This window comes from Patella vulgata, chromosome 5, assembly GCF_932274485.2.
Source record: "Patella vulgata chromosome 5, xgPatVulg1.2, whole genome shotgun sequence".
NCBI classification, from domain to species: domain Eukaryota; kingdom Metazoa; phylum Mollusca; class Gastropoda; family Patellidae; genus Patella; species Patella vulgata.
Window position 1 is genome coordinate 36363077 of NC_065883.2, and position 12731 is coordinate 36375807.

Below are 12731 nucleotides of genomic sequence, written 5' to 3' on the forward strand. Positions count from 1 at the left end.
TTTAAAAGGCTCAGCAAGATCCATTTTGGGCTTCGAAAATGATCATATGATGAAGTTGAAGTTTTGACCCTATGCCATATTATTTATTTGAGGAACTACCCTGAGGCGGTGTAGGAACTTGGCTCTTTTGACAGCCCATTTCCTGATTATGGGCAGCATAATATTTCCGGCACATACATAGAATAGAAGAAAAACAAATCTAAAATTAACAATAATTTTTTAATGCTGCCAAAGTTAATAAAAAAAGCAGAGAGCTGGTCTTTAGTAAAGGTATTACAGCTATATCAGACTCAATGCAGCTGGTCTGAGGACTTCTGGAGCCCATCGCTTAACTCCGTCAACTGGAGTATCATCGCACAACTGTTTTCTGCTAATTTGATTGTGGTCGAGCACACGCAAGGTTTCCGTCGATATTTCAAAGACACAATTTCCCCCCTCTTTTTTTCAATAGTATTTTATTTCACTTAGCCGATCCAATATTAATAAGCTGATTCCAAGTGACACAACGCGGTCTTTGTATGACTTCTCCTTAGATGTGGCATCTTGCATCCTTTTGGAATATTCCGTTTGATGCCGCTTCGTCAAGAAATCAGCTCCCGTTCAGTTCTCACATCACTTATTGCTATGTGATGTGCTAAAAGGTGGGCCTCAATGTCCTTGGTACATTTTTTTCAATCGGATGAAGTGATTTTCTTGGTCTATCTAGGATATGTACCTCATTTAATGGCCAAAAATGAGAAAAAAACGCAATTTTGTGCGCTTTCAGGCACAGCTATCTTGGATTGGATACCAAGCCTAATCAACAAGACTAGTTTTGCTCAAGTGGGTTTCAAGCTGCTACCAGTGAGCGCGGCGAATGATTTGGTGAAGAAACGGAGAGAGCTGGCTTACCCTGAATGAAAGTAGTTGGCCATTTCCTAGAGAATAAGGGATTTACAATAGGGAAAATTCACCAACTTTGACTTATGATTTCGCATTGATTGAAAAGAGGTGACAGAGATTTTATTTTTTATATGGATAGAAGGTGTGAAGCTGTGCACAAAACCATTTCGATATTTTGACCTCCTCTTAAATATTGAATATCAGAAGTTAAGGTAAGACGCGGGTCGAAAATGTCTAAAAATATTCCAAATTATGAGTTTTGACATTTTCTGATTTATCATATTACGAAAAAATTAAATTGACAAAATAAAAAATAAGTACCTAATTTCATGTTTTAAAAATGCCTAGGTCAATTAAAATCAATTTTTTTGTAAAGAGAATCGCAAAATATGCCACCGTCTTCGGCTTTCGTGCCGTCGACAGCATTGTTATGGTCGCCATGTTTGATATATCGATGGAAAGAGGAAGTTCCGCTACGTTTTGTGGTCGTAAAATATTCTATTTATAACCGTTACATATTTGGCAATTGCCGGGTCTTCCCGTTAAAAAATATTACGGAAACTGCCTTTTATGGGTTTTTGAATACATAATAAGGGTCAATCGGTTGTGAACTCTTCCGGCGCATGCGCAGTACATTATAATCGTTACGTAGCCTAGTTACGGAGATGCGCGATCATACACGACTCACCATTTAGTTACTATTACTTATAAATGACAATCGCGACTACCGGGACGTTCTTTTACTCATTTTTATATCCTAGTAAAAGTTTACGCATGTTTTACGGGGTTTTTTTTAACAAACAAATTAATTATTTTCCATTACATATATATGAACATTATGGCTGCCAGGAACGTTTCTAAGAAAAAATAAAGATTTTAAACAAGCAACCAATTTTCGAAGGATTTTAGTAGTGAAACAAAATTAAAATCCATTAGTACTATTATACTATAGTAAGTAGTAGCAATACAAGTATTACTATCAGCACTGCTAATATAAATAAGACAAATAAGAGACACATTTTCTATTGATATTATGTATGGCTGCCTGTACAAAAAAAAAAAATATAGACCTAATTTTATTTGATTTTTCTTATAGTAATTTTTTATTAGTTAACTAAATCACACCATGATAGATAGATGTTTAGTAGCTTGTTGTTACAATAACACCAAGTCAATAGAACAAGTTGCCCACTATTTTATTGATTTTAACTTAAAAGCAGAAATATTTTAAAACGAGTTTCAAAAAGAAATTGACACAGAATGTTTGTTGGAAATATATTGGTAAAGATGTGTTTGTTTCCAAAGACTGGTGTTGTAGTGATGGCCGTATAAAAACGGAATCAGAGAAGTGTGTGAAATGTTAACTATTGCTGCTATTCAGCCAAATAATCAATTATCTTAAAACTGTAGAAATTCAGACAAATTGGGTTGCAAAAAAAAACCAGACAAAGCATCAACAATTTTAACTAAAATGGGAGAGAAAGTCTCTGTCAATTTCCAAGATCGCTGATTAGGATGCGTGGTTGCACGAGTGGGTGGGCTGCTGTATGATACAGGCACAGACAACATCAACCCTAGAAAATATCAGAATAAAGCCTACAATTATGACTAATAAAAAAATAAGTTTTTATATGATTCTGTAAGTGTTTAGCACTATCTATAAGCCGGTCTTCTACGGATCGCATGTGTTTGTGTTGTTTTTATTTGAAGATCGCGACAAAATCGGCTTTTTTTTTAGAACGCATATTTTGCACCTTAGGAAAGCCATAAAATGAAAACTATTATACCTAGAACAATGAAATTTGGCATGATATTAGCCCTATACTTACTGTACAGGAATATCTATAAATCATTTATGTATGTTATATTCATATTTCACAATTGGTCTTTGTAAAATGGAAAAAAGTGGAAATTTTCAAGTGATGAAGTTAACCAACACCCATTTGCTAAAATGAAGGTTGTCATTAATTTTGTATAGATAATCCTGTACAATGGTTCTTTTAGAATTCAGAAATAGGTTGTTTTATGATATATATTATGTGTCCCGGGAAAACTACTTTTCCTAAAAATTGTATAATATTTCACCGTTTGCCTCCAATAAAATGTTCATAACTTAGTACCTAATATACCTAGGCATTTCATACTTTGCACATAAACTCATAATAACCATATCCAAACACCTGCCAAGTTTCAATAAAATCCATACAGTAGTTTAGAAAATAGATTTTTCCTGCCACGTCTTACCTTAATCTTTTCCCAGTATGGTCACAACATAAAGTTGATTTAAATTGACAAATAATTCGTGTTTTCAATGTCGAAGACTTTGGATGATACTGAGTTAGAGACTTAGCTACTTTAAATGTTGTGTTTTCTCAGTCAACTGACCGGATTTCATTGCTGTCATGCTTAACGGGAAATCCTAAAAACTCCCATACTTTATTTGTGACTTACATACTCGGTATGGGGGATTTTGATCTCAATACTACTTTAGTCGATTGTGCGACTTGAATTTGGTGAATTCATTATGACAAAATTTCAGCTGGCTGGCTCGTATTGCCACAACAATTTCAGCCAATGAAAACTTTTCTCGTTGTCAGGTCATTCATAGATTACTGAACAGCAAAGGAAATATGTTACAAAGATTTTAATATCAAATATTAATATACATTGAAAATGTGCTGATCAATGTATGTACAAATCGCCATTCTTATACAGTAATATCACAAATCGCATATTATGGAGGTATATAGGCCTATATTATGTTGTTTTTTCCGCATATTATTCAAGTGTGTAATTTGAATGCAACTTAATTTCCAGCACGACTTGCTTAACCAGACTGATATTTTAATTTTGACGAAATAGCTATAATAAGCCACTTCATGAGTCGAAAACGCCTTAACAGTGGCTGAAACTAAAAAAGTTATTTTGCTCATGGACTTATTTACGCATTTAAAGGAATATCAGTCTATTTTTGTGAAATTATCATTTGGATAACGAATCAAGATACGGCCATTGATTGTATCGTGCATCGTGAATTTCTAAAACATCGTGATTCATCGATGAATAGTTGCAGCCCTAGTGTTGAAGATCATTAGACGAAGAAGCCTATTGATTTTCAACGATATCTAATAATTCCAGAGTTATGGCCCTTGATCTCTTTGAAAATTATTGTAGACGCTCTGGAAGCTACAGTTGATATCCGATTGACTTAAAATTCATACACAGTGTTTAAGGTCATGAGATCAAAAAGCCTATTGTTTTTCAACGATTTCCGATAACTTGAACAGCTAAATTCATGATATTAAATATTTTGTATACTAAACAATGGCCTATGGCAGAACTAGAAGCCAAACAAATTCTAAGGATTTCTGATAATTACTTAATACTGTAGGTTGTTAGTCTTAATCAGATTTTACTGTGTTGTAAATGTTTTCATTACCAACTAAAGAATAAATATGTGACACCCCTTGTTGACTGCTTGGGCAACTTAGCTGCTGTGGGTGTACGTTTCGTTGCCTGGCAGCAAAACTTTTCAAGACTTGACTGCCATGTGGGTTTATTTCCACTCTATGCATGGCTATCTTTAATGATGTAATCGGTTAAAAATACATAAACTCTTGTTTTATTTGAAACTATGCTATATGTACAAGATAATATATCTAAAGGAGTCTTGACAAACTTTAAGATGGGAAATATTGCAAATTAATTATCAAAAACATGCTTTTTCAGCACAACTCCTTCAAGAAAATATACAGATCATAAAAATTCTGGTGAAGTGCTTGTAAGTTTTCCAGTTGATAATGTGCCATGGCAGAGAAGTGAACAAGAGTGTATTGTTGGTTTATATAATGAAAGCCAATCTATTACTGCAAACTTTAGATATATGTTCCAAAAATTAACAGATAAAGCTCATGGTAAATATATTCACATATGAAATTTGGATTCAATAAAGCATCTGAAAATAAAACTAAAACATTGAAAATAATTTATCATTGCTAATGTTCTGTCTTTATGTAGAGCGGTTGGGTGGTTGAGTGGGTAAACACATTTTCTTTAGATCATAAGGTCTGTCATTTAAGTCAAAGGAGGGTTGGGTGATCGATTGGTCTAGGGTTAAGGGTTTGATTCCACACATGTACGTCACAAGGAGCAGGGTCGCCTGCCTAACCTAGTGGGTTTTCTCTGGATCCTCCTGTTTCCTCCAAGCCTTGAGATCTGAAAATCATGAGGGATTGACAAAATGTGTCCGACATATATTTTGCGGGAGCTATTTAATGCTTATTGTAACTAGTTTACATTAAAAATGTTTTTAATTAAACATTGATAAATGTAGGTGGAAAAGGTGATTTTGAGATTATAATTATACATTTGATTTTATTAGCTTTTCAAGTAGATCTCATCATTCTTCTGACAAAGCGTGGTTTCGAATCCCCGGTTGTACGTGGCAAGGAGTAGGGTCGCCTGTCCAACCTCGTGGGTTTTCTCCGGGGCCTCCGGTTTCCTCCCACTACTAAAGACCCCTACGCGCAAGCGACTTATGTAAATAAAATTAAACTATGTTAGTCCCGAAATAACCTAGTTTGTGTCGAGTGGACGTTAAACCCAATTTCTCTCTTTTCTGACAAAACTTTTTACAGATTCAAAATCGGACGAAAATTATTTTTTTTATTGGGGCTCAAAGTTGCGATTTTTGACTTTCCGCGAAAGAAAGGTTTAATTCAACGCTTTGAAAAAGACATTTTTATACGCCCACATTTTCATGTGGACGTATATTGTCCTCGCCCCTGTCCGTCCGTCCGTCCACAATTTGTTTGTGGACACTCTACAGGTCACAATTCTTATCCGATTTTGACGAAACTTGAAATATAGGTTAATCTCCAAAAGATCTCGGCTGCTTTTGATATTGGCATGTATTGGATTGAAACTTCATGGATTATGGCCCCTGTTTGTACGAAAAACCACGTTTTTAGCTTGTGGACCCTATAGAGGTCACAATTTTTATCCGATTTTGTTGAAACTTGAAATGTAAGTTTATAACCCAAAGATCTCGGTTCCTTTCGATATTCGCGCATATCAGACCGTAACTTCCTGAATTATGGCCCCTGATTGTACGGAAAATCGCCTTTTTAGCTTGTGGACCCTATAGAAGTCATAATTTTTATCCGATTTAAAAAAACATATTATTATATCACCGTTACACTCTAAGGATAGCTGAGTTCGAATTTCGTGAAAATCGGCCCCAAACTGACAGAGAAAATGTCCGCCCTTCATTCTCAAATAGCGTAAAAATATGGTATATAAAGGTTGTGGACCCTATAGAGGTCACAATTTATATCCGATTTTGTTGAAACTTGAAATGTAAGTTAAAACCCAAAGATCTCGGTTCCTTTCGATATTCACGCATATCGGACCGTAACTTACTGAAATATGGCCCCTGATTGTACGAAAAATCGCGTTTTTAGATTGTGGACCCTATAGACAGGGATAGAAACTAACACTCGCCCGGTCGCCCATGGCGAGTAAAAGTCAGTACAGGCGAATGAAATTCAGAATCAATTATCCCGTGTGGCGACCTGATATTTTGGTAGTTGTAATAATTGATAATTTGTACTTAAAGATACATTATGGGAGATTTTTACAGAGAATTGGCCATTCTTGCTATAACAGTTCAAAAGTAGATGATGAAAGAAGAATATTTTGAAAATTTCAGTCAAATTACTTTATTCTGAACATAGTTATCATCTTTGTAATATTTGACTAGAAATGGTAGTGAAATGTGCCTTCACCGTGGCTGATCGTTTGATTGACAGGCGTTAACTCCACCTACATATCTCGATTATACGTCGATCTAACTGACGTATTCTCATCAGGATGTGCCATATTTGAATTAATTGATAAGTGAAATCCTATTTAAATCCGAGCTGTAGCCGAGCCATCTGTGGGTCTACAGAGTTGATTTTGGGCTTGTTGTTTAAATAAAGATCTAATTTATAATTTCTATAACATCTGAAGCCTAAATTAAGACCTGCAATAATCAGATTTTGCTCTTGCATAATGTATGTTTAATGAACACTGTCTTTAAACTAACTTCTGAAAATCGTCGCCATCACTATTTACATGTTTTTAATCTTTGGCTGTTCCATTTCGCCATACAGGTATTGAAATCTGAGCATGCGAGCTTGCTGATTGGTTGAAATTGTATGATAACGAGGGAGGGTACGGAATCAGCCTCTGTTTACACTTCGATGAATTTAGCGAAGAACATGGTTGTTAAAAGGTTTTATAACAGCGATATATTACGACAATGAAGACGCTCGTAAATACACATGCTCTGCTATAAATAACTTCATCACTCGGTGACAAGTTATGAGATTAAATTTTAAGGACATTACATCATATTATTTTTCACATCACAACTGAATTTATAAAACATAAATGAAATATAAATAGAAATGGGGCCCCTGAAAAAATCTATTGTATTGAAGATTAAACTTCCAAAGGACAAATATGAAATGAAATGTGCCAAATTGAATTTTAATATATATGTCTTCATAACTGATTAATGAATTCATTATTTGATGAAAAAACAGAGGCAACCATGAACAAAGTCTATTTGTTTTTGATTGATTAATGATGAACAAAACAACAGTCTAAATCAGAATTTTTATGTCTGGTGTCAGTTTCTTACTGGGCTAGTAGAATGTTGGCTGGGCAAGTAAGATCTGAAAGCTACTAGCCCATTTCAGGTTAGTTTCTACCCCTGTATAGAGGTCATAATTTTTATCCGATTTAAAAAAACGTATTATTATATCACCGTTACACCCTAAGGACGGCTGAGTTCGAATTTCGTGAAAATCGGCCCAAAACTGACAGACAAAATGGCCACCCTTCGTTCTCAAATAGCGTAAAAATATGGTATATCAAGGTTGTGGACCCTATAGAGGTCACAATTTTTATCCGATTTTGTTGAAACTTGAAATATAAGTTTATAACCCAAAGATCTCGGTTCCATTCGATATTTGTGCATATCGGACCGTAACTTCCTGAATTATGGCCCCTGATCGTATGAAAAATCACGTTTTTAGCTTGTGGACCCTATAGAGGTCATAATTTATATCCGATTTAAAAAAAACGTATTACTATATCACCCTTACACCCAAAGGATGGTTGAGTTCGATTTTCGTGAAAATTGGTCCAAAACTGACAGACAAAATGGCCGCCCTACGTTCACAAATAGCGTAAAAATATGGTATATCAAGGTTGTGGACCCTATAGAGGTCACAATTTTAATCTGATTTTGTTGAAACTTGAAATGTAAGTTTATAACACAAAGATCTCGGTTCCTTTCGATATTTGTGCCTATCGAATTGTAATTTCCTGAATTATAGCCCTTGATTGTAGGAAAAATCACGTTTTTAGCTTGTGGACCCTATAGAGGTCATAATTTATATCCGATTTAAAAAAAACGTATTACTATATCACCCTTACACCCAAAGTATGGTTGAGTTCGAATTTTGTGAAAATAGGTCCACAAATAGCGTAATAATATGGTATATCAAGGGTGTGGACCCCCAAGAGGTCACAATTTTAATCCGAATTTGTTGAAACTTGAAATGTAAGTTTATAACACAAAGATCTCGGTTCCTTTCGATATTTGCGCATATCGAATTATGAATCCTGAATTATGGCCCTCGATTGTAGGAAAAATCCCGTTTTTAGCTTGTCATAATTTTTATCCGATTTAAAAAAAAAGTTTTAGTGTATAACCGTTACACCCTAAGGACGGCCGAGTACGAATTTCGTGAAAATCGGCCCCAAACTGACAGACAAAATGGCCGCCCTTTGTTCTCAAATAGCGTAAAAATATGGTAAATCAAGGATGTGGACCCTATAGAGGTCACAATTTTTATCCAATTTTGTTGAAACTTGAAATGTAAGTTTATAACCCAAAGATCTCGCTTCCTTTCGATATTCGTGCATAGTGAAACGAAGAAACCTATTGAATTTTAGCAATTTCCATTTACATCTAGAGTTATGGCCCTTGTTTCACTTTATTTAACCGTGTGAACGCTCTAAGTCTAAAACCAAAAGTTATCACCTAATCTTTGTAAAACTTATATACATGATTTAAATTAGTGAAACGAAGAAGCCTATTTAATTTCAATAATTTCTGTTCATTACGTCGAGAGTAATCATCCAATCTTTCTGAAATTAGTGAAACAAAGAAGCTTATTTCCTTTATTACTTCTAGAGTTATTGCCCTTGTTTCACTTTGTTCAACCTTGTTAATGCTCGATTGATGAAAGATTCCATCCAATATTTATGAAATTAATATGCATCATTTCAATTTGTGAAACAGGTCTATTGAATTTCAGCAATTTCCGTCAATAATTTCTAGGATTATGGTGGTTGTAAACCTTGTGAATGTTTGAATGACAAAAGTGATCATCTGATCTGTATGAAATTTATATGCATTATTTAATTTGGTAAAACAAAAAAGCCTGTCAAATTTTAACAATTTCTGTAGATTACTTCCAGAGTTGAGACCCTTGTTTCAGTTTGTAGAACCTTGTGAACCCTCAAACGGTAAAAATTATAATTTTATCTGTGTTGAACTGTCTTGTAAAGGCCCCCAATTACCTACAAAGGAATAAATATGCGACAACCCTTGTCAACAGCTCGGACGATTTAACTGCTGTGGGCGTATGTCTCGTTGCCTGGCAACCTATCTTTGTTTAGCCTGTTCTCTATCCATCTCTTGAAAAATGTGGGCATATCCTGCCTGGCAGCCGCTGGTTATCTGATTTTGATAAACTTAAAATATATGTTTATGTCCCAAAGATCTTGGTTCCTTTCATTATTCACGTGTATCAGACCATAATTTCCTGGATTATGGCCCCTCATTGTACGAAAAATGTCTTAAAAACTATTTAAATATATCATTGAGTTAGAATTTCTTAAAAATCAGAATGAAACGGCCGCTCCTTGAACGCAAATAGTGTATCAGACCATAATTTCCTGGATTATGGCCCCTGATTGTATGATAAATATCGGTCACAATTTTTACCTGATTATAAAAACCATTTAAATATATCATCGATACACCATAATGATGGTTAAGTTAGAATTTCTATAAAATCGGAACGAAAGGACCGCTCCTTGAACGCAAATAGTGTAAATGTATGTAATACCAAGGTTGTGGACCCTCTAGAGGTCACAATTTTCATCCAATTTTGATGAAACTTAAAATATGTTTATATCCTGAAGAACTAGGTTCCTGTAGATATTCACACACATCGGACTGTAACTTCCTGGATTATGGCCCCTAATTATAACCAATTGTGTCATAATATGTGGTCACACATTGTTGTCGGTCAGGTGTCCACAATTGCTAAAGTTAATATCCGGTTGACTTCAAATTAATACACAGTGTTTAAGGTCATGAGACTAAGAACCTTATTGATTATTGCCCTTGATCACATTGAAATATCTTAAGGACGTACTAGAGACTAAAAATATCCAATTGACTTTAAATTGATACACAGTGTTTAAGGTCATAAGATGAAAAATCCTATTGATTTTCAACGATTTCTGATAATTACTGCCAGAGTTATGGCCCTTGATCACATTTAACAATTTTGTGAACTGTCTAGAGGCTAAAGTTAATATCCGATTGACTTTAAATTTATACATAGTGTTTAATCCTATTGATTTTCAACCATTTTTTATAATTACTGCCAGAGTTATGGGCCTTGAACTCTAAAAAATCTTGTGGATGCTCTAGAGGCTACAGTTAATATCCGATTGACTTTTAATTTATACACAGTGTTTAAGGTCACGAAATGAAGATGCCTAATGATTTTCAATGATTTCCGATAATTATTTCCAGAGTTATGGCCCTTGATATTAATTGTTTTGTATACTAAATATTAGTATAGGGCAGAACTAGAAGCCAAATTCTAATGATTTCTGATAATTACTTAATGGGTTGTTACTTTCACTCAGATGTTAGTGTGTTGTAAATATGTTCATTACTGACAAAAGAAAAAAATATGTGACAACCCTTGTTGACTAACCTGCTGTGGGTGTAAGTTTGTTGACTGACAAAATTATCTTCTTTTACAGTATTGAATGATATGATTGAAGATATGGCATCACAGTTACAACAGTACAATAAAATAGAGGAATTATCTCATGCAGCTTTACCTACACAGGTATATTTTTCCCAAATATTTTATTACTAGGTGGTTTTGTATGTATAATATTATGCAATACTATGAACTATTGTTTCACACATTGCTCCCAAACGCAAAAAATATCGGCCTGTGTGCACAAAAAAAAAATTGCACGAGATGCACATGAAAAACCCAATATTCACGTGCAGCATTGTGTGTTAGCCCTTTAAAAGCATGTTTTCAACTTAATGTGCAGTACATGAACTGTGAAACGTCAATCTGTCGTAAGTTGTTGTTGGACGTCGCTGCACAGCGTGCGTAAGAGCCCGTGGAGGACACACGCGCTACTGACATCTGTGTCATACTTTGGGTTTTGACCCCTCTGACTTTGTACCGTTCATTACAGATTAAACATCCATAAGTGTACAAATGTGTTGTTATTGATGTGTTCCCATTTGAATATTGTTCACAATAAGAAGCAAAATAAATAAGATATGTTTACAGGATCATTTTGTTATACGAAAAACTAAGTGATGCGTTTTCCATGGCGTTCAGTATATTAGGTCATTAGAGTGTTACTTCACTCTGAAAATATATCTCCTATCTCAAAGTAATGTGACTGATTTTGTTTATGGCCCTTCAGTTGTTCTGTTTATTTCAACAGTCATTGTTCTTATGTCTCTGTCTTTTTGAAAGCTCCATAGAGGAATACAATATTGTACAAATCACATGTGAGTAATATCATTTTTATACGCCCACATTGATATGTGGTTGAATTTTGTCGTTGCTCTCTCAACCCCCCCCCCCTCCATCATTCCTTCCTCCAGAAAGTTAATTTCCAATTGACTTTAAATTTATACACAGTGTTTAAGGGGGTGGACAGTAGAAAATTTCAGGTTTTTTTAAAAATTGAGGTAAAGTTATCATTCTTACACATCTAAGAACACATCCATTGAGTAATACAAAGAGGGCCGAAAAATTTTCCTGGAGGTTCCTGTTGCTATGGAAATGGTGGCCATCTTGAATTTCTGCATATAATTTTAGTCAGAGAGGTTACTGACATGTTCCTTTGTGCAATAGGCAAGTTTCGTTACAAAATAATAATTAGAAAGCAAGTTATACACATTTTAATGTTAACTTCAAATTCTTTCACGTGTCACAGTTGCTATGGCAGCAATATATCAGGAACTATTTTGCAGATTCCAATAGAATTCTCTTATTGCACAAAGTGATTATATAGGAAAATATATTCCAAGTTTCAAGAAAATCTGACAATAACTTTCATAGATATAGCATGACTAAAATTGGTAACTCGAGAAAAAACTGTTTTGAGAAATAGTGTTGAAAATCGGATCGAGATTTGTGATCCAAATACTTTTGTTTGTTATCAGAATACTATTCGGATAATTCAGAAACGTGAAATTCTTGAACAAAATCACATTAAAAGTTCATATACCCATAATTTCTTACTTATTTCAATGTTTATGAGTGTCTGTTTATGCTGAGTATGAAATCTTACTTTCGATTTGCAAATTGTTTGAGCTGCGAAGAAAAAAACGTGCCTACCTTTAGCCTCAATTATTAAGACTATCCATGATATCCAAAAAAATCCTGTAGTCCGCATCCCTCCCACACGAATGAAAAAAGTAAAATAAAAACATTTATTCCGCCAAG

At 34.5% G+C, this 12731-nt stretch overlaps 1 protein-coding gene across 2 annotated transcripts in view; it reads left to right on the forward strand.

Moving 5' to 3' along the window:
• Positions 1-12731, forward strand: part of LOC126820660 (DNA polymerase alpha subunit B) — a 157203-nt gene that overhangs the window by 53209 nt on the left and 91263 nt on the right. For both annotated transcript variants that reach the window (XM_050548780.2, XM_050548782.2), the window contains exons 6-7: positions 4612-4796; positions 11008-11096. In XM_050548780.2, the coding sequence (XP_050404737.1) occupies positions 4612-4796; positions 11008-11096 (274 nt within the window). The remainder of the gene's footprint in view (positions 1-4611; positions 4797-11007; positions 11097-12731) is intronic.